The 22739-nt window shown below is 54.9% G+C and overlaps 1 protein-coding gene across 1 annotated transcript in view; it reads left to right on the plus strand.

Annotated features, from left to right (window-relative positions):
- The first annotated feature begins 1111 nt into the window (after positions 1-1111).
- The window catches only part of LRRC38 (leucine rich repeat containing 38), a 34346-nt gene continuing 12718 nt past the window's right edge, over positions 1112-22739 (plus strand). The window contains exon 1 of the mRNA XM_047082833.1: positions 1112-1769. Within this exon, the coding sequence (XP_046938789.1) occupies positions 1112-1769 (658 nt within the window). The remainder of the gene's footprint in view (positions 1770-22739) is intronic.

Genomic DNA, 22739 nt, shown 5'->3' on the forward strand with positions numbered 1-22739 from the left:
GCCAACAGCAAGACAATCTCCGGGTGGTTCTGTGGGGACGTCTCCAACATTTCTGAAATGAGCGGGGGTGGGGGAAAGAGTTTGCTTGGGGAGTAGTTTCCCCAGGAGAGAAATCTCCTGCCAGTACCATACCTATCACCTTCTCCAATTTTACGCGGGGTCCAGAGAGGCGGAGGCACTGGAACTGAGGCCACACCCCTGGGGAGCCAGGTCTCTGACCCCAGGCCACAGTGCCTCTCCGCTGGGCCTCGGGCAGACCAGCAGCCAGGTCGCCAGGTCGGATCGTGCCAAGGGGGACTCCGGTTCCCGACGAGCTCCGGCCAGCATGGAAAGCGCTGACTGGCCCTGGCTTCCTTTTGGGCCACAGCGAGGGGGGGAGGGGGGTGGGGCAGGCAGCTGCCCGCCTCACTGACCCCGAGTGCCTCCCTGAGATGGGTCGAGTGCGGGTGGGCGGAGTGAGGCAGGAAAACGAGCCACTCTGGAGCCCCGCCCAACCCTAGGTCAGCAGCTCCTGGCTTGGCCCCCCAGAGCCCGCGGGGACTGCCCCCGGGGCGCAGAGCCAGAGGGACCCAGGCCGCGTTCCCTTTGGCAACCGGCCTGGCGCCCGGGGAGCGCGCTTAGGCACCAGGCGGGCGCACGCCCCCCACACGCCCTCTGGAAATCGCCGGGGTGGGGGGCGCTCCGTAACCGAACTTAGTCGTCGAGCGCGCTCCTGGCAAGTCCCAGCGACAGGTCTTATTGCCGGGTCTCAGAAAACAAGCGGCCCCGGGTGGGGCCGCTTCGGCGAAGTCCCCTCGGCAACCTCTATCGCTCCGGCCTCTCCCTGGGATTTTCCAGCGGGTTAATTTCCTGTCCGGGTAAGTCCTTCGCGAGTCCTCGCCCCTCCCTCCCCGACTCTCCCCTGTGCGTCCCCGCCGCCCCGGACTCCCCCAGTCCGTCCGCGTCGCGCTCGGTCGCCCCCGCGCGCCCGGGCGCACGCCCTCCCCGCCCCGGCCGCCCTCCAGCTCCCAGCGCCCGGCCGCCCGGGGACCCGCGCATCGCCCCGCGCCGGGAGGGCTCGCCCCGAGAGCCACGTCCGCGTAGCCGCGGCTCGCGCGGGTCCCCCCCGGCCATGCGCCCCCGCGCCGCCCCCCGCGCCCCCTCCGGCGCCCCCGCCGCCGCCGCCGCGCTCGGCGTCCGCAGCCTCCTCCTGCTGCTACTGCTCCGGCCCGGGCACGCGTGCCCCGCGGGCTGCGCCTGCACCGACCCGCACACCGTGGACTGCCGCGACCGCGGGCTGCCCAGCGTGCCCGACCCTTTCCCCCTGGACGTGCGCAAGCTGCTGGTGGCCGGCAACCGCATCCAGCACATCCCCGAGGACTTCTTCATTTTCTACGGCGACCTGGTCTACCTGGACTTCAGGAACAACTCGCTGCGCTCGCTGGAGGAGGGCACGTTCAGCGGCTCGGCCAAGCTGGCCTTCCTCGACCTCAGCTACAACAACCTGACCCAGCTGGGCGCCGGCGCCTTCCGCTCGGCCGGGAGGCTGGTCAAGCTGAGCCTGGCCAACAACAACCTGACGGGCGTGCACGAGGCCGCCTTCGAGACGCTGGAGTCGCTGCAGGTGCTGGAGCTCAACGACAACAACCTGCGCAGCCTCAGCGTGGCCACCCTGGCCGCGCTGCCCGCGCTGCGCACCCTGCGTCTGGACGGCAACCCCTGGCTCTGCGACTGCGACTTCGCCCACCTGTTCTCCTGGATTCAGGAGAACGCGTCCAAGCTGCCCAAAGGTGAGCCTGCAGGCGGGACCGTACCCTGGGCTGGGGGTGACGGGGAGGGAGCAGGCGGCCTCGGGTCCGGCCCGGACGAGGGGGGGACTGGGTGCTTCAGAGCAACTGCCCCAGGAGTGTCGCGCAGGCACGTTCCCAGCCTGAACGTTGCCCGGAGGTCTGCCGGGGACAGCGGGTGGGCCGGCTCGCATCTGGACTCTCTGGGGTTTCTGGGCCCGGATGCCATGCTTCTACACCTGTTTCTCCAACAACTCACTTTCCAAAGTTAGGGACCTACCATCCCTCTGTTACCCACGTCCGAGATGGACTCATCGGGCTTCGGGTCCTAATCCTGGTGGGTACAGATTATTTAGGGGCTCCTCCTAAGGGCAAGACGCCCTCCCGTGTGGGAAAGAGCTGAGTGCCGTCCTCGCCACGCTGAACGTGGAAGGATGCAGCCAATTCTGAGGGCTCTCCGGCGGCCTCCAGAGCCTGAGCAGGTCTGTTTCTCAGCTCTGGTGTCTGAGAGGGATGAGAGGTCTTTCTGGTGAGGCGTGATGGCAGCCTGCTAACAGCCAGTGATGCAGAAAGGATTTGCAGTTCTGGGGCTTTGCAGCCCAGATGTGAAATAGCGGAACAAAAACCTCGCAGGCCGGTGCCCCCTTTCCTTTCCTGGCGTGCTTTTCCAGTGGCGACATGGACATACGGACCCCTCTGGCAGATGGGGACACAGCGGGCACAGAAGTTAAGGGGCCCTGCTAAGGCCAGCGGAAGGAAGCGAGGCAGAGCTGAGAAGAGGGGACCCCGGCATCCACGGAGATGAGCCCCAGGATGGGGAGCAGGCAGGATGTCCCTACCCTCAGTGGATTCCAGTTTTCCACTGGCGAGCATGTAAGCATCGGTCCTAGCAGTGACCTTGCAGAGCCTCCCACCTTGCCCCCAAGGCTTTGGCACAGTGGGACCCAGAGCTGTAAGTCACACGTTAGAATAGGTGACATAGATGCGGGTTTCGCTTCGGTGTATCTTTTTTCCATTTCTTGCGATTTCAAGGTCGTTGCTCATCTATGCCCTGAATTCCTGTGATCCCTTATTCACTCCAGACTTTCCTAAGCACGGCCCCCAGGCGTCGGGGGCAATCACTCCCCAGCAGACGCAGGCCCCTGAGCTGGCATTTCCAGCCCAGGCCGGCTCCGCCACGTGAGCAAGTCCTAAGCAGATCTGACCTGCCTTCACTCGGCTGCCTGGTTCTCCCCACCTCCCCACCTCCGGGAGACGGGAACGTCCAGATAAAAACGTCATTGTGGGATGGTGGTACGCCCTGGTTCTCACCGCTCCTGCCTTTGCTTTTGGGTGGAGTTGGCCTCCCTAAGCCCTGTTAGTAGTTGAGTTGGCATAATTGGTTCCACTTGCACGAGGGCAAGGTGTTACAGAGTTGGAGGCTCTAGATTTCAGTCTCACTTCTGCCACGGATGGCTGTGACCTCGCACAGGGCTCGTACCCTGTCTGGGTTTCAGACTCCTCATCTCTAAAGGGCTTTGCTTGAGGGCCACCTGGGTGGCTCGGTCGGTTGAGTGTTCGACTTCGGCTCAGGTCATGATCTCGCAGTTCATGGGTTTGAGCCTCGCGTCGGGCTCTGTGCTGACAGCTCGGAGCCTGGAGCCTGCTTCAGATTCTGTGTCTCCCTCTCTCTCTCCTCGCTTCCCCTGCTCATGCTCTCATTCTCTGTGTTTCTCAAAAAATAAGTAAACATGAAAGAAAGAAAAAGAAAGAAAGAAAGAAAGAGCTTTGATTGACCCCTGAGGTGTCTACAGAACCCTGGATGTAGAGTCAGAAGACACAGGTTTGAGTCCCGGTGTAAAAAACCGGGTGAGTCTGGCCAGGTCCCTTAACTTTTTTGAGCCCTGTCTTCCTCCCATGTGAAATCGGGACACGGATAATGCAGGGTGGCCCATCTGACCGCGTGGTCGTCTGGATCAAAACCGGATAATGTGGGCGAAAGTAGAGAGCAGTGAGACTGCAAGGTGCTACTCCTCCCAGGGTCTGTGATAGAGGGAAGAAAAGGGACACCAGATGGGGATGTGTGGCCGGGGGAAAGGATGGACAGGTTCAGAGCAAGGAGCAGAGTCCGGGCCCTGGTTGACGGTCGGTCTGGTTCAGCGGGGAGAGGACAGAGGCAGCGAGGAGGGAGCGCGTGGTCTCCATGGGGGCTGCCGTGAGCGTGGCCAGAGCGGCGTCCGGAGAACCGCGAACCACAGCGGGGTGCGTGGCGAGGGAACTAGCCCGGGGCCTCGACGCAAGAGAGCTGAGTTCCGATTTTGACTCACGTTTCTCTCTGAGCCTCAGTTTCCCTTGCCTCTGCCTTCAGAATGCAGTAAGAGTGTCCCTCGCGTCGTTTGCGGTGAGGTTTGAAGAAGGTCGGTTCTGGCGAGGGCGCAGCGGTGCTTAGCACAGCAAGGGTGCTCTCTGGAAGCCAGACGCCCCGTCCCTCCTCCTCCCGCCTTGCGTCTTCGCAGAGGCTCAGGGCAGCGTGGCTGAGGAACCAGACTGGGCCCAAATCCTGCCTCGACTTCTTGCTAGTTGGGTGGCCTTGGTTTCCTCCTCTGTGAAATGGACATGATGCCTAGCACCCACCTCCTGGGGTTATTGGGAGGATTAAAGAGGTTTGGTTTATGAAACACCAAGAACAGTGCCCGGCACCCAGCAATCCTGTGGAAGTGTTAGTGCTGTTGTTATTATCCCGTTTTAACAGGAAGGCCCGGAGAGGTGAGGGCACAGAGAATTAACAACAGATGGGGGGCACACGGGGCCCTCAAGGCTTCCAGCCCCCTGCCACGATGTGGCCACCCACTTCCTGCCGAGGAAAATCGGGCTTCGTGGAGTCAGTCCAAGCTGCAGGGTTTTCTAGACAAGTGCCCTGCCTCCCCCAGGGGGAGGGGGTTCAAAGGCAGGAGCAAAGGGATCCTGTCCTCATTGCCTTTTCCTCGCCTCCCCGTCCCCTCCCCCAGAGAAGCAGAAAGGAGCAGAGCAAGTGACCTTGACAGGCTCAGACATTTACAAAAATACATTCATCCGCCAGGCGAACCTCTCGTGCGGCCGCTGTGCTGATGGGAGAGCTTCCCTCACAGACCACACCACAGCCGGGAGGAAGGGACGTGTTGGGGATGACGGGTCCCCTTCATCCAGGCTCCTTTGGGGTTTAGCCAGGGCTGGGGCTGGGACCTTAAGAAGGACTGCCGGGCTGGGGCTGGGTCTGAAGGAAGAGGAGACCGAATGCCTGCCTGCTGGAATGCCCATCAGCCAACTTAGCAACAAAACAAACAAAGCTGACAAACCTAAACAAACAACCAAGGGACACCTCCCCCAGGATGCCTAATTAACTCTGAACTTCAGATAAATAATGCATAATATTTTAGCATAAGTATGCCTCACGCAGCCTCTGGGATATACTTACACACAAAGTTTTTTGTTGTTTTCTGAAATTCAGCATAACTGAGCCACCCTGGCTCGACATAACTGGCCTGACCTTGCGGTGTGCATCACTTTGTAGTTTACGAGTGCCGCCCCCTTTAATACAACTGGGCCCGGCAGGTGCCTTTGCCCACAGTTTACCCAACAAGATGCAAAGAGGCGGTTTGTGGTCATGTGGTTAGTGGCTGAGATGAGTTTGTACTCAGGAGTGCCTCACCCTACAGCTCATTCTTTCTGGTGGGCAGAGATCAGGGAGGAGGGCGAGAATATCCCCAACCCCCTCCCCCCTCCCCCCTCCCCCCCGCCCCCAGTCTCCGATTGCCCTGGGTGACAGCTGGCGGACCTTCCGGTCCCAGATCCCGCACCTGGTCTGGTGAGACAGTGGGTTCCGGGCAGGTTGGGACAGTGTGTTGCCAAGGGGACAGTGACCATCCCTCTTTAGGTAGAAAGGACTCCAGACCTGGAAGCAAGAGTCCTCGGCAACCACTCAGGCGAGCCGCGGGGTAGAGAGGGAGAGGGTGGGAGTGTCTGGAAAGAGGGGAGCAGCAAGGTAACACCCTTGAGCTTTAAAGCTTCGTGCTGGCCCAGCACCTGGTCTCTTTAGCAGCCCAGTGAGATGGATTGGGAATGAAGACACAAGGGAGCTTGGTGGAAAAGGAGATTCTTGGGCCCCCAGGCCTACTGAGTAGGCCGCTGCAGGTAGGGGCCCAAGGTCTGCATTTTTAACCCCCTGCCCTGGGGCTTTCAGTATACACAGAGGCCCCTGCAGGTAGGAGGAGCCCTGGAGGGCCTCTGCATCTCTAGAAACCCAAGGTCTTGTCTTGGGTCAGTAAGCAGCTCATTAGCTATGTGCCAGTATCTCAGATTTTTTTCTTTTGTGAACAAAGGAGTGGGTAGGAGGACTTTAAGGCTCTTTCCAACTCTAAAATTCGATGGTTTCAAGGAAGGGGAATCTTGTCCTCATTAAGGATCAGGAAGTTGAGGTGAGGGGAGGCCAGGTCCCTCTAGAGAGTCCTCTGCTGGAACCTAGGGGGCCGTGGTCTCTGTGTAGTAGCGTGGGGGCAGAGCGCTCAGGACTCGGGGCTCCCAGGACGCCTCACCTGTCCCCGGCCTAGATCTGGGAGCCACAGGGAGGAAAGGCTGCTGGGTTTGAGAAACCCTAGGGACAGGCAAGGGGCTGTGTCTGTGCTCCACTTCGGAGGTGCATGGAGCCCGCGGACTGTCCACAACCCTCACCACGCCCCAGAGTGCGTCAAAGGCACATGCGGGTCCCAGGTGGAGGCCAAATTGCCTAGACACCTTCTTTCACCGTCTCTAACCACGGTGCGCGTGGCCGGCAGGTCACAGCCCCCGGTCCCAGCGAAGAGATCTGAGTTTATCTTGTACCCCAAGGCCTTGACACAGGCAGCTATAGGGAGGGAAGGAAGGGCTGGGGGTGGGAAGGGGGACAGGGGGGCCACAAGTCATGCTTTGGGTCTGTAACCCTGGTCCCCTGCGTGGGCAGCCTCCTAGAGAAGGTCCACTATAGTGCCTGGAGTATCCAAGCGTTTGGGGGGCTCAGCTCCTGGGGGTCCCCGAGCCCTCTCTAGGAAGGGGTGTTGTGACAGGCAAGGTCCTGGACGAGTGACATGACTAACCCCTCCTTCCGGCCCCGACTGACTGCTCGCTGGGGGAGCTGCCCCCACTTGCCGGTAACCTACTTCCTTTTCTCATGTCAGACATAATGAGGGCCTGGCTTGGTCAGACGAGTGGGGACGTCTTGTCATACTGACAAAGTAAACAGTGTTTCAGCGAAAGGGATGAAAACTGATGCTTTGCTGGAGGTAATTCAGGGCTGCAGGTGACTCCAAGGTGACTCTATTTCTTTTTCTTTAGAAATAAAAGCAGTTTTATTTTCCCAATTATAATATAACAGCCTCCTTGTATACGTGGGGAATATAGATGAGTATCGTGAAGGAAATAGAAACCACCCGAAATCCCACCACTACTAAAGTTTTGCTGTATTTTATTCCGGTCGTATTCTTATGCACATACATAGTTTTAAACTAATTGCTGTGGTATTATAGATCTTATTACTGATGGTTTTTTTCTCTTATTGGGTTGTGAGAGTTTCCTGTCATTACAGTACTTTGACAATGTAACCTGGGGCATGTGGGTGGCTCGGTTAAGCGTCTGAATTCAGCTCAGGTCATGATCTCACGGTTCGTGAGTTCAAGCCCTGCATCCGGTTCTGTGCTGACAGCTCAGAGCCTACCCACTTCAGATCCTCTCTCTCTGCCCCTCCCCGCTCACGTTCTGCCTCTCAAAACTAAATAAACGTGAAAAAAAAAGATTTAGAAGATGTAACTTTTTTTTTAAGTTTATTTATTTTGAGAGAGAAAGAGACAGAGAGAGAGAGCGAAAAAGCACACACAAGCTGGGGAGGGGCAGAGAGAGAGGATCCCAAGCAGGCCCTGCCCTGTCAGCACAGAGCCCGATACGGGGCTTGAACTCACAAACCGTGAGATCATGACCTGAGCCAAAACCAAGAGTCGGATGTTTAACTGACTGAACCACCCAGGTGCCCCAAAAATGTAACCTTTTTTTTTTTTTTTAATTTTTTTTTTCAACGTTTTATTTATTTTTGGGACAGAGAGAGACAGAGCATGAACAGGGGAGGGGCAGAGAGAGAGGGAGACACAGAATCTGAAACAGGCCTCAGGCTCTGAGCCATCAGCCCAGAGCCCGACGCGGGGCTCGAACTCACGGACCGCGAGATCGTGACCTGGCTGAAGTCGGACGCTTAACCGACTGCGCCACCCAGGCGCCCCCAAAAATGTAACCTTTAATGGCCACAGAATACGTCATTTTATGGATCTATTCGTTGAACCTGTCTCCTGTTGTTAGAAATGTGATTTATTTCTTTTTATCTTTTTTTTTTTTTTTTTTGGTATATAAACAGTGCTGATCTAAACATCCCACACATGTAAAGTTTGTGGTTGCTTCTTGGTATTTCATTTCTTTGGTACAAATTCTTTGAAGCGGAAATGCAGGGTGAAAGTCTGTGGTTGTTTTAACCATACATTTTTTGGTTAAACTATACGTTTTTGGTCTGGATACGTTTTTTGCCTAATGGCACCCTAAGGAGGTGGCCCCATTGGCAGGCAGGGAAGACCTGTCTTGCCATGTCTTTCCCAGCGTGATGTGTTATTATTTTTAAACCTGTTTCCCAGCAGACAAAACAGGGACATCTTTCTTTAATCTGACCATTCGAGCGGATGTTTTGGGTATGTTTATACACCTGAGAACCACGTTCCTGGCGGAGGTTGACTGAGATCTTCTTCCCTTTGGCAGGTGGTCTCCCTCGTGCCTTTGATGGGTCTGTGCACGTCCTGTGACCAGCGGATGTATTCTTAACTCATCTCTTATTTAGAGTAGAGTCATGGGGTGACACCTCTCCCATCACCACCGGCATCTAGGGCCGAGCGTCAGCTTTCACGGGCACCGGGGTCTGCAGTCCCGGTGGAGAGTGAGCCGAAAATGTGACACAAGGCCACTTCGCCCTGTCTTGTTGGCTCCCAGGAGAGCCCGGCCGAGGCCTGCCGCTTCGTCCCAAACACAGGATCTCTCTGGAAATGTCACATTGGTTGTGCCGTTCTGTCAGTTAACTCAAAGGGCAGCCTCATCGCTGGGCAACGTAGGACGGCGGACCTACCTTCCTGTCCAACTAGGGCAGCCCTGGGGGACACAGTTGGGCATTTTTTTCGGAGAGGCCCCGATTGCCGTTAGCTGGCTGCCAGCTGACTCACATACCCAAAGAGCGAGCCTTCCAGCCAGTGGCCCGTCCAGTTTCCGCTATCCCAGAATCTCGTGGTGTTGGATGTGGTGTGGAAGGGAGGGCTTGGCAAGCCTCGTCGCCTTCGGGCTGGCTATGTCAGTGATGGCACAGCAGGACCTCCACGGACCTATGTGAGTTGTCGTGAGGACCCGGAAGGGACGCAATTTGCAGAATAGCACGTTTGTCCTGAACGTGGGCGTTACAGGCCCACCGCAGGGTGCATGACCCAGGTCCTGGGGAGCTGTCCTGGGCTCCTGCCCTCAGGGCTCTGCCGCAGCCGTCACAGGTCCCCGATCCTACCCTCCCGCCCTCCCTCCCCTCCCCCACCTTTACTTCTTTATGTCTCTGGTTCCTACTTAGCCCGCAGCCTCCAGCTCTCTGGCCCCCGAGGCTGGGTTGGGAGCCTTTCCTGTGTGACCTCATTGGATCCTGTACTGCTGTGTGACCACTGCTTGAGACTGCCAGGTCACAGGAGTGGCCTGTTCAGAGGACACGAGATACGTCTTTTTCCTCCTTGAACCCCCAGAGGCTGGTACAGGATGTGGCATGTTTGGACGATGGCGTCCCCTGCGCTTAGAACAAGCCAGCTCCCTCCCATGCCCCAGAAGACCTACCCCCACCCGCTCCCCCATCCCTGCCCACCCCACCCCAGCCACACCGACCCCCAGCTGTCCCTGGAACACGCCAAGTGTCACTGTCCAACCGGGACCCTGAACTTACTGCTGTGTCTCCCGCTAGGACATTTCCTCCTCAGATGGCTGTGTCTCCCTCACCTTCAGGTCCCCAGGCGGACGCCCCCGCCTCCGAGACCTCCCCTGTCCCCCCTGCCTAGATAGTCCCGAACCCCCCCAGCCCAGCTCTGTTGCGTTTATGTCAGAGCACCCACGAGGTCCACGCTACCTTGTCCACGAGATATCTCGTGTCCCTGCAGACACACGAGCTCCCAGAGAACAGCATGCTCGCTGCTGTGTCCCCAGCACCTGGGGCCACGCCCAGCGTAGAAGGGGCTCGGTGGGGCCGTGGGCATATGCGAGCAGACGTGCCCAAGGCCTCTGTCACAGAGATCACTGGCCTTGGATTCTGTCCTCAGCACATAGCCCTCTCCGACTGTGGTCAGCAAAGGCTATCCAGAGCATCTTTCAGCAAAGGCAGAGGCCTGGAAGGGAGGTTCTGCGGGTTCCTGTACCAGATCTGTGTGATCCGGTCAGACCCCACCGGCCCCTGAGCTTCGGGCTCTCCACTGTGAAGGAGGAGGGGGGAGCAGCTGTGCCCGCCTCTCTGCTGGGGCACCGCTGGCAGGACGAAGGGGCGGCCATCTGGGGGTCCTGGGGCGACTAGTGCCCTGGTATTCTCTGCTGTGCAAGGTGCAGGTGAGCGGCCGGTGGACAGAGTTTGTGTCACCAAGGCCATTGATCTCAGCTGAACCGGAAGCCGATTCCATCTGGAGCAAACAGAAGGGGTTCTGGTGAGGATGTGGGGTGTCACCGGCAAGCCTGGGTCCCAGGCCGTCGGGCCCCAGGAAGTGCTGTGGCCGAGACCTGGGAGGCCACAGGGAGCACAGGGCCTCTGTCCCGCTCATCTCTGCCTCCCACACTTCCTTATTCTCCCCTCCACGCGCTGACAGGCTCTCTCTACTTCCTCACCCACGTGGCAAAAGCAGACCGCTGCATTCAAGAGGCCAGCGGGGGGGCGGGAGAGACTGTGCTCTGTTGGTCCCGATTTCCAGGTCCCCGTAGGAGGCTGTGTCTGGCTCCGTTTGGGAGCTGTCCCTCTCAGTCCAGTCGGCTGGGGGTACAGCCGTGGTGACATTGTACCCAGGGGCTGCCAGGGCCTGGGGGGCTGGGCAGCCACCGTGAGGCATCTGTGACCGTGGCTGTGCTTCCACTTAACTGTCTGATGGCAGATAAATCCCCTGATGCTCTGGGTCCCAGTGTCCCCTCGGTCAAATACAGGTGATGGCATCTGCCCTTTGACCTCGAGTGACATCATATGAAGAAGCTCAAAGTGCAATTTCCTTCACCACCACACATAGGAGCTATTTTTTTTTCTCTTTATGCAGATCATAGAAATGTGATGCACAGACCAGATATGCACACAGCCTTACAAATCCCACTGGGTTTCGGCATGGCTGGTCAAATCCCAAGTGTCTGGTGACCCATGCAGGTGGGCACTGTGTTTTTACAGCACATCCTCCCGGTGGCTCTCAGCCTGGCCTGTCCGCTTCAGAGGCTGCTGATCGAAGAGCCCCTGGTGCCCCATGACCCCCATCCTCTGGGCTGGTCGTGGCATAAATGCCAAGGGCAAGGGTCAGGACCTTGAGGGAGCATCAGACCCCTCGGGATTAAAGGGAAGATCCTTAGAGGTGAACCCAAACCAAAGAGGCAGGAATTAGGGTCCCGGTCCTGGCTGCATCTGTAGCTGTCAGTGGGACCCTAGATCGCTTCAGAGGCCCCTCGGGGTAGCAGGTGGGAGTCACTGGAGAAGGTGGGGCGGGAGCAGAACCCGAGAACACGTGCATGAAAGATAATTTAGAGCAACCACTGGAACTCCCCAAACAAGCTGGTGGCTGCATTCCTCCGACTGACTTCCAGTCTTTGGCCCCCCGGCTAGATGGCAGTGAGGACTCCTTCTTGCTCGGATTCTGGCTGATTCTGTTCTCTCCTGAGTCAGCCTCCTCCAGGTCACAGGATGAGGGGTCCAAAGGGACCCCAGCTCCTAGCAAGAATCTCTGGGATGGGTTCCCTTGCCACAGGTCCTACCCGCCAGCAGCTGTCTTTTAAATAAGGAGGTACAAGAGTATTTTCCCCTCTTCTCCCTCTCGATATCAAGAAAAGACCCCCCAAAGTTAGGGGCGCTTGGGTGCTGCGGTCGGTTAAGTGTCTGACTCTTGATTTCGGCTCAGGTCATGATCTCACGGTTTATGAGTTCGAGCCCCGTGTTGGGCTCTGCACTGACAGTGCAAAGCGTGCTTGGGATTCTCTGTCTCTGTCTCTGTCTCTCTCTCTCTGCTCCCCCCCCCCACTTGTGCTCTCTTTCCCAAAAATAAACAAATAAAAATTTTAAAAAAGACCCCCCCCGGGGCGCCTGGGTGGCGCAGTCGGTTAAGCGTCCGACTTCAGCCAGGTCACGATCTCGCGGTCCGTGAGTTCGAGCCCCGCGTCAGGCTCTGGGCTGATGGCTCAGAGCCTGGAGCCTGTTTCCGATTCTGTGTCTCCCTCTCTCTCTGCCCCTCCCCCGTTCATGCTCTGTCTCTCTCTGTCCCAAAAATAAATAAACATTGAAAAAAAAAAAAAAAGACCCCCCCCCAAAGTTATCAGGATAGCCTTGCTTTTTCACAAGATGCCAATGAGACAATATCTGTTTTTAAACACAACCACCACAAATGATTGCATCAGAAATGAAAGTTGCCCACGGTCACGCTGAGGGGCTGGGAGCTTAGAGCCGAGGTCAGGACATCCTGCCCCCACTGCCACCCCCTTGACTTGGGCAGGTCGCTAACTCTTCTGGGCTTTGGTTTCTTCGTCTGTCCTCCCACCCTCCCCCGGGTCATCAGGGAAATACTGACATGAAAAAGCTTTAGAAGAAAATTGGGGAGCATTTGCGAAAGAGAAGGGCCATTGTCAACCCAGTAAAATGACAAGACAATGGTTTCTAGGTCTTCAGCCCCCTAGACAGAACCACAGAACAGCGACCAGCAGCCAACGCTCTGTACCCCCTTGATGGGACACAGGAGAGAGGGCGGACGTTCCAGGTCACAGAAACTGCTGGATGATGGAAAAGCTCTCATGTTCGTTGGTGGGGACGGGAGCAGAGGGAGGGGGTGGTGCGGAGAGAAAAGATTGCCCAGCCAGTGCAGGAACGGGGAGGCTGGGGAAGCTTGTGGGGAGCCCCCGGGGAGGCCGGGAGAAAGAACCAGGTCCCATGGGAAAATGAGTGGAAAAGGGAGGCAGCCAAGTGCCACTGGTGATTTTTCTCTGGGTGAAAGAGTTGTTTTATTTTATTTTAAGAAATAATTAATAGACTTTTTTAGAGCAGTTACAGGTTTATGGAAAATAAAGCAGATGATACAGAGAGTTCCCATAAACCCCCTCCGGCTCAGTTCCCTATTACTGACACCTTGCATTAGTCTGGCCCATTTGTCACAATAGAGGAACTGATGATACTATTACATTATTATTAACTAAAGTCCACGGCTTACACCAGGTTCACTCTTTGTGATGTACATCCTATGGGTTTGGACAAATGGATAATGTCATGTACCCACCATCGTGGTATCATACAGGGAATTTCACTGTCCTAAAAACGTCCTGTGCTGCATGGATTTATTCCTCTCCCCTCCCTCTGGAACCCCTGTCTGGGAAACACTATCTTTTTGGTTTTTTTTGGTTTTTTTTTTTTTGTTTTGTTTTTTTACTGTCTCTATCATCTGGCCTTTTCCAGAATGTCATAGAGTTTTTAATTTATTCCTTTTCCTCTGTGTGCTTTTCCATGTTGGTGCAGTGGGGAAGTATTATGTTCCCCCTCCCCCACCTTACCTTTATTTTTAATACAACACGTGACAGATAGGTGCACACATCTGCGTTAGCTCTCCTGCCTCGCCAGGTTATCCCTTTATCCTGTCAGGTAAGGCCTCCCCGTCCCCCTAGCAGAGCCCTGGCTACCTCACTGCCCCTTGCTGACTTCCGGAGGCCAGTCCACACCTTTGTAAACAGCCCCTCAGTTAGATTCCCGTCCAATAACCCATGTGGGTGGGCCATACTTGCCTGCTGGGACCCTGACTTGAGGAGCTCTTGCAGATTCTTCCGCAAGGAATGGAAAGAGAAAGAGAATGCTATGGGCTAAATTATGTTTCCCCAAAATCAGGTGTGCAAGTCCTGACCCTCAGTAACTCAGACTATGACTTTATTTGGAGATAGGGTCGGAAGCAGGCTCCAAGCTGTCGGCACAGAGCCTGACGCGGGGCTCGAACTCACACACCATGAGATCATGACCTGAGCCGAAGTCGGACGCTTAACCCACGGAGCCACCCAGGTGCCCCGAGATAGGGTTGTTTTAAATGTCACTGGGATTTGTTTTAATCAGGCCTGGTAAGACCTGCAGACACAGAAATGACCGTCACGAAGGAGGACGCTTAGCACTCACAGATCTCTACAAAGAGGAAGTGTGGATGCCAGGACCGCCCTGGGAGGCACCAGGGATGGTCGGGGGGCAGAGGGGGTAACGGGAAGGTGCAGGCAAGAATCTTTAGTGTGTTTTTTGCAGGAGGAAGGGGCAGGGTAGACGGGCTGGCAGGTTTGGGGTTGGCTTGTTTGAAGAATTGGGGCAGTCTGGGCGCTTTAGGGGTGGTCCCCAGTCATCAGGTCCCTGGCCCTGGCGTCATCCAGGGCCGGAGACGGTGTTCCAGACCACAAGAGTCTGACAGGAAAAGGTGGGTGGGGGTGTGGACCAGTCAGTTTGCATATCAAAGGTGTGCTGTTGAGCTGGTTGTTGACTTTCTGTCTCTAGGAATTGGCGAACCCTGGGAGGGGCCGTCGCTCCCCAGGCAGCAAGGCCCTAAGATGTCAGAAACGTGATTAATACAAGAGTCATTGAAGATGTATCTAGTCAGGGTAAGGTCAGGAGGGTGGGCCCTAAAGGATGAACACGAATGATGCCCTCATGAAAAGGGGAAATTTGGACACAGGCTGGAAGGGAGGAGGCATGTAATGATGAAGGCAGAGGTCAAGGTCCACAGGCCAAGGATCGCCAAGGATTACCAGCAAACCCCCAGGAGCTGGGGTTGAATAGCCTCCAAAATGGTGTCCAGCCGTCAGATTTTAGGGCGATTTTATGACGTCGAAGCAAATTGCTTCACCCTGTTTGCATGTTGGGGGCATAAGCCCTCAAGGTGCAAATCGGCCTCTTGTTTATTTCACTGGGGGTTGTCCCTGCCCCCTGCCTTGAGCAGGCTGCCCCGGTGGCTTATTTTGTGAGTGTCTTACCGTGTCCCTGGCACTGAGCTAAGCACCCTATGGTAGCTCCACCCAGTGAAAAGACAAAGTGAGCCACAAATGAGCAGGTGAAGTTAAATTTTAATATTTTATTTAATCCAGCATATCCGGAATGTTATTTTTTTCAACTTGGAATCAGTAGAAAAGTCATTCATGAGATATTTTCCCGTTGTTTTTTTCACACTAAGGCTTCAAAATCTGGGGTGTATTTCACACCTACAGCACATCTCCTGCAGACTGGCCGTGTATCAACTTCTCGACATGTGGCCAGTGGCTACTGCAGTGGGTGGCATAGCTCCGAGTCTGTTAGTGTCTTCCAGGGAGAATGTTTCCAGCTGGCATCACCCCCTTTTACAGATGAGAAAGCCAAGGCACAGGCAGGTTAATGTAACTTGGCCCAGGACACCAGCCAGAGTGGAGGTATGGCTCCAGGATCCTTGTCAGCGGTCACTGTACAGCTTCTCAAATCTCATGTCAGAAACCAGGGTACCTTCTCTACGAGCCCATCCTCTCGGGTCCAGAGCCTCTGTTTTGAGCTCAGAACCCCACTTAGTCAGTGAGCTTTCCAGATTCAGAACCTGGCCTGAATCCAAAGAGGACCTGAATGTCTTAGCAGAAACCAGAGCAGACCAAACATCTGTGAAAACAAATTCAGCGCCAAGTGAAGGACATGGCAGTGACTTTGCTCTCTTGGAGGGAACATTCTAGAAAACTCAACAAGCTTAGATTATAGTTTTCTGGTGTATCTCTCTTCATTTTCGGTTAGGAAAACATGGCTCAGAGAGAACAAGTGACGTGCCCAAAGCCACACAGCAAACTAGTGAATAGTGGACAAAGGTCAAGGCCCCCCCATTCCGGGCTGGTGCTCTTGTCTCATATCGCTCATCACTCACCAGATGGGGATGTGGCACCATGACTGAGAACTCAGGCTTTGCATCGAGAGCCCCCACCATTTGAACCCCGCTCCTGTATTTACTAGCTGGGTGAGCCTGGGCAGATCACTTCACCTCTCTCGGCTTCCGTTTTCTCATGTATAAAATATGGACAATAATAATATTCATGACTCTCTCATGAGGGTCAAAGAGAGAACCCTTGTAATGGGCTTAGCACAGTGCCTGATACACTGAAAGCCCATTATAAACACCAGCTGTTATCACTATCAGCTGTAAATCAACACCCGTGTGTCGCCTCCCCAGGGACCCAGTTCCGGAGGCTCACGCTGAACCACCAATACACAGTGTCGCTGCAGGTGCTCAGGACTCAGAGTTGGCTCCCAGGCAGGGCTCTGCCACTGACTCACTGTATGATCTTGGGGGCTGTGTTGGTTTTGTGTTCATTTCCTGTAACAGACTACCACAAAACCAGTGTCTTAGGATACCACAGATCTATAATCTTACAGTTCTGTAGGTCTACAGTCCAAAACAGGTCCCATGGGGGCACCTGAGGGGCTCTGTCGGTTAAGCGTCGGGCTCTTGGTTTTGGCTCAAGTCATGATCCCACGGTTTGGGAGTTCAAGCCCCATCTTGGGCTCTGTGCTGACAGTGTGGAGCCTGCTTGGGATTCTCTGTCTCCCTCTCTCTCTGCCCTTCTCCAGCTTTCTCTCTCCCTCCCTCCGTCTATCCCTCTCAAAATCAGTAAATAAATATTAAAAAAACACATCAGGTCTTACAGCCTGAGATGGCTGCGCTTCTTTGGCCTTTCCCAGCTTTAACAGGCTGCCCCACACTCTTGGCTCGTGGGCCACATCACTGTGACCTCTGTCACATCTCCTCCCTGAGGTCGGCCCTCCCGCCTCCGTCTTACAAGGAATCTGGTGACGACATTGGGCCCGCCTGGATAATCAGGATTTTCTCCCCATCTCAAGACCTTAATCACACATCTTGAAAGTCCCTTTTGCGTATGAGGTAACATAGTCACAGACTCCGGGGATTAGGGCACGGGCATTTTGGGAGCATTCTTCTGTCTACCCCAGGGAATTAACTGCGCCTCTCTGGGTCTGTTTCCCCACCTGTGAAAGTGGAGGGTCAGTAAAGGTGAGGGCCTCTCTGCCTGCACAGGTTGTTTCTAATGACACCCCCCCAACACCAGCCCCTGCCGACCCCTGACCCCGCAGTCACTTCCAAACACGGCACAACTCTGGCCCCAGTGACACCAGTTGTCACAGTGCTGGGATCTACTGAAAACTGCAAGGGGAGGTGTCTGTTTCGGGGACCCCAGGTCTACCCTTGGCCACCTAGCTGCTGGCAGATTCATAAATATAACAAAAAAATCCAATCTGATTCCTGACTTCCCAAGAAAACCAGAATTGCTGTGTTGGTTTCACAGACGGTTGAGGCGTCAACGCCAGCAGGTCGCGGGCAGCTGTCCTGGGGTGACCGTCGTAAGCAGCCACCGGGGAGCTCCAGAGAGAGGCAGGTCTCACATGCTGAGAGCGAAGGATGGATGGGGCCTAGACAGAGAGGGAAGGTGGCACCGGTGAGCGGAGATGGGGAGACACGAAGGCGAGTTTCGCAACTGGGATGAAATTGTCCGCCCGATAGCGGCCCAGGGAAGTTCCAGAAATGACCACTGTGTGCGTGAGCCCACACGGTCCTGAGGACACCATGGTGTGATGGATAGAGAATGGGCTTTGGTGACGGCCAGGCCTGCCTTTAAGTCCAGGCCCTCACAGACAAGTTGTGTGACTTTGGGAAAGCCACACAGCTTCTCTGAGCCCTGGTCTCTGCATCTAAAACATACCTCACATTTGTGCACTCAAGTCCATGGCGGTATTATTCACAACAGCCAAAAGGTAGAAGCAACCCAAGTGTCCATCGATAGATGAATAGACAAGCAAAATGTGGTTTGTTCTTACAATGGGATATCAATCAGCCTTAAAAGAAGGACACTCTGGCACCTGTTGTGACAGGGATGAACCCTGGGGACACTACACCAAGTGAAACAAGCCAGTCACAAAAGGACAAAATTACTCTAACTTCCACTTATGTGAGGCACCGTACAGGAATTAAATTCATAGAGACAGAAACTGAATGGAGGGTGCTAGGGACTAGGGTCAGGGGAATGGGGAATTAGTGTTTAATGGGGACAAGGTTTCAGTTTTGCAGGCTGACATGAGTTCTGGTGATAGAAGGTGGTGATACCTCCAGATATCACCAAATGCCTGCTGAGGGGCAAAATCACCGGCCGTTGTGAGAGGCACTGGTCCAAAGGGCTGTTGAGGAAGAGAATTAAGTGAGTTGATAATGGTGAACCCATCATAGTTCCTGGTAAACAGTAGGAGTTGCAATAAATATGACTTCCCTATCGAATGTCATCTCAACAGTATAATTGGAAGGGGCCCACTTCCCATGCACGCCCCACATTACCCCCAACACACTCAACACATCACTGTACCCACCTGGCCAGTGGGCCCACTGTTAGAGATTTCCTTGGGGCAATGAGAACTCCAAAGGACAGGTCCAGGGAGGGAGCCACAGTGGGTGTCCCTGAGTACTCCATGGCAACGTGGAACATTGATCATTATAAGTATGGGAGGTACCAGCCTCAGGGGGCCAGTCTTAGACTTCCCCACACAGAGGAGCCTGCCAGAATGTTCTCTTTAACTAGATCATCGATAACAACTAGACACAGGTGAGTATCCCAAGCACTAGCAAATAGTGTTTGCTACTGAGGTGGCAGTGACGAGAGTGGTAGAAATGGTGGAGGTGGTGGACACGGGACAGGCGGTGACATCACCATGGTGGCTGGGACGGGTGGGAGACATCATGGTGGGATGGTGGCCACGGGACGGGTGGGAGAAGTAGTAATGGTGATAGTCGAGACGATGGCAGTGATGGTGGTGCGGGTGGTGGCAGTGGAAGTGAGCGCCTGCCTCCCCAGAGAATAAGACTTTCAGCCCTCGGTGATCATCTCTGCTCCTTTCTTACCAGGAGGAGGACAGGCTGGGAAAACTGCACTGTGCGTCTGTCGATCTTCTGTGCATGTGCAGTGACCGATGTGGGTGTCCTGAGGTCCAGGGCTGCCAGTCAGGCTGGAGTCACAGCCCTGGCACAGGACCGACTGCACTCTGCTGCCCATTCTACGGAACATGCTCCGTGGGGCCAGGACCGAGCAGGAGCCCTTGACCCCACGCTGCCGGTGCATCTTCCCCTGGTAGAAATGAGCTGATTGCTTAATCGGACAGAGTGTCTGTGGCCGAGACAGGGAGGACAGTTGGGAATTTCCCCTGATGCAGCAGCCCATATTTAATGAAAGTTACGGTGGGGAACAAAGGCCAGCACTACGGGAAATTAGAGCTGCCGTTCCCAGCACCCCACTCCCTTGCAGTCCACGCAGGGAGGCCTCGCTGAGAAGTCTTCCTCTGCGACACCAAGAGCCTACAGCAAGGGCCATGGTACCCACAACTTCGGGTGCTCATAGTAAACTAAGAGCTGGGTGCTTGGAAAGAGCACAAAACTAGGAGTTAGGGAACCTGGGCTCCATCCAGCCTCCACGTGACCTTACACAGGGTGTCTAACTTCATTGGACCTCTCATCTGTAAAATAAAGGGGAGACGTGGGGTGGGGGTAGAGTCACAGATGCGTTTGGATCTAACCTTCTATGCTGCTGTGAAATCAGGAAGCCCTGGCTGGAAGTCTGGCTGAGCATGTGAAAGAACACAAGGGTGATTCTGTCTCCTGATCCTTTGGGTTTGGAGTTCCGGGAGGCTGGCAGGCAGGGCCTGGCAGGATTTCACCAGCCCAAACTGAGCCCTCTTACTCCGGAGTGCAGGAGAGGAAAGTGATAGGAGGGTGAGCGCTGGCCAAGCGCAGTGGGACGGATGCCCAGGGGTTGGTCCTTCCTCCCGGAGGGTGGGAGTGGAGGCCCCTTCCCTGGGAGTTGGAGCTCTGGCAGTGGGCTGGGTGGAGACAATCAGCTGCACTCTCTCCCCAACCCTCCTTGGCCCCAGGGCCTTCTCACCCCTTGATAAGACTCGTGAAGTTTTTAGTACAGGTCCTGGGCAGGCAGTTCACAAAAGAGCCACTCCAAATGGTCAGTGAGCACATGATACAACATTTAGCTCTTCTAGTAATCAGAGGAATGTAAATTAAATCAATAATTGTGCTCTGTAATGGCTTATGAGATTGGCCAAGACAAAAAAGAGACAAAATCCCATCACTGGCACAAGTTCAGCAGACAGTCTTCAACCTGTGGGAATGTTATCGCGGGGAGATAATTAAGAATGTGTACATCGATGCCCATAGCAGATTGCTTCTAGGAAGAAGTCACTCTGGAAGAGTGTTCTAGGATTGTGTAAGTAAATTATGACTCTTCTACGTAATACAGTGCCCGCAACCGTTACTTATGATGTTTGGTAATTATACTGGTCGAATGGAAAGAGGTTCCCAGTATGGTTATCCAACAGAGTGGCTGAGTAGATTCCTACTTGGACGATTTATGTACACATACGCACAGAAAAAAATCTAGAAAGGTATAAGCCAGTGTGTTAAACATGTATTTATGGGTCCTTTTATCTTGCTTCTTTTTGTTTATTTCTCTTCTCTCAGTGTATACACGGGCTTTGCGTAAGTGGAGTTGGGAAAACAAAAAAAATTTTTGATGACAAAAAGTGCTTCGGACAGCCTATCGCTGATCTGGATTAGGCAGTTCCCGGGAGGCCGGATCAGGGGAAGGGCCCCAAGAGATCCTCTGGCCGCAGGCCTGTTTGTTGGCAAGGGGCAAGAGATTAATCTCAATCTATCATCCGCTGTGTCACCATCTATTTTGGGAGAGTGGCAGCTCTTCACCCTCTCCAGCTCCGGTGTCAGCTGCTGGGAGAAGTCATCAGTCAAGGGGACAGAGCGGCAGCGGGCGGGGCGCTGGCCACCCTGCACGAGGAAGGAGGCATGTCCCTTTGGAGTGCGCCCCGTGGAGAAGGAAGAAATGTTTCTAAAGGGAAGGAGTGGTGGGGTCCTTCTGGCCTCGGCTGGAATGAGCTGGACCCCAGTTTGTTTCGGCGGACGGTGGATGTGGATGGGAGGGAACCCCCTAGCAAGGCAGAGGTAGGAGCTCAACCTCCCACCGGCGGGGCCCTTCCGCTGTGTCGTCTCCCCAGGAGGGGGTGGGAGCTGCACCGAAACATCTCCACCCCCTCAGGACCCGGCGGCCACGGAGCACAAGCTTTTGTAGGACAGCTGCGGACAGCCAGCTGATTTACAGCCGGGGAAACAGAGGCTGACAGCATGGGCGTTTAGCTCACCCTTGAACTCCGTTTTCGTGCAGTCCACTTGTGGGGCCTCTTGACTGTAAGCAGCAGAAGCCAACCTCTGGCTGACATAAGCGAGGAAGGGACTCACTGCAGGGAGGCCGGGGAGTTCACACAATGGAAGGGAAGCCCGGGAAGCAAGCTCAGAAAAGAGTGCATTTTAAGAAGCCCCCAGAGGGGTGAGAGGTGATTGCCCAGAATGAAACCTGGGAGCAGCTTCCAAATAAGGAGACTCGGAGGAGGAGAAGCCAAAGGGCAGGAGAGGACTGTCCCCCATATAAGACACCTGGAGTGTGTTGCATTGTGTCCCCCCAAAGATATGTCCAAGTGCTAAAGCCTGGAACCTGTGAATGGGACCTTAATTGATGAAAGAGTCTTGGCCAATGTAGTTAAGGATCTCAAGACGAGATCATCCTGGATTTAGGATGGGCCCTAAAATCCAATGACAGGTGTTTCTTTTTTTATTTTTTTAAGGTTTATTCATTTTTTTTGAGAGCGAGCGAGCGAGAGAGAACATGTGTGTGGGAGCAGGGGAGGGGCAGAGAGAGAGGGAGACACAGAATCCGAAGCAGGGTCCAGGCTCCGAGCCGTCAGCACAGAGCCCGACACGGGGCTCGAACTCATGAACTATGATTGTGACCTGAGCCGAAGTCAGATGCTTAACCGACTGAGCCAGGCACCCCCCGCCAGGTGTGTTTTTATGAGAGGGAGGTTTGACAGAGGCAGAAGGTGGAGCAATGCCATCGTAAAGCAGAGAAGTTCTGGAGCCAGCAGAACCAGAGAAGGCCAGGACCTCTTCTCCCCTTGTGCCTTCAGAGGGAGCCTGGCCTTGTGGCTTCATTTACAGACTCTGGCCTCCAGAGCTGTGAGGGAGTAAACTTGTTTGAAGACACCCAGTCTGGGGGCACCTGCACGGCTCAGTCAGTTAAGTGTCCAACTCTTGGTTTCAGCTCAGGTCATGATCTCCCGGTTCATGAGTTCAAGCCCCACAGCGGGCTCTGTGCTGATGGCTCAGAGCCTGCTTGGGATTCTGTCTCTCTGCCCCTCCTCTCCATGCTTTCTTTCTCAGAATGAATGGATAAACTTAAAAAAAAAAAAAAAAAGCCACGCAGTTTGTGGTAAGTCGTCAGGGCAGCCCTAGGAGACAAATACAGCACCCAGATCCTTGAGCATGACCTTGTATGTTCTTTCCACTGAGAACCCTGGGCTGGGGCCGCCTCTGGAGGTGGCATGGATTCCAAATTGGGTTTGCACTTTTACCGAGCAGCCTTAGCGTAATTATATGACCCACTGGGGCTTAGTATCCCCTGCAAGAACTTTGTGGGAGCATTTTGAAGGCAACGGGGGGAGGGTCACAGCTGACCGCACAGACCCTGGAGTCAGACTGCCTGATGCCAAATCCTGGCTCTACTGTTTCTTAGCTGCATGACCTTAAGCAGGTAACACAACTGTTCTGTCTCCTTACCTGCGAA

Source organism: Lynx rufus, unplaced genomic scaffold (genome assembly GCF_022079265.1).
Source record: "Lynx rufus isolate CCGP_SWC_20201006 ecotype Redwood Valley unplaced genomic scaffold, mLynRuf1.p SCAF_2, whole genome shotgun sequence".
NCBI classification, from domain to species: Eukaryota; Metazoa; Chordata; class Mammalia; order Carnivora; family Felidae; genus Lynx; species Lynx rufus.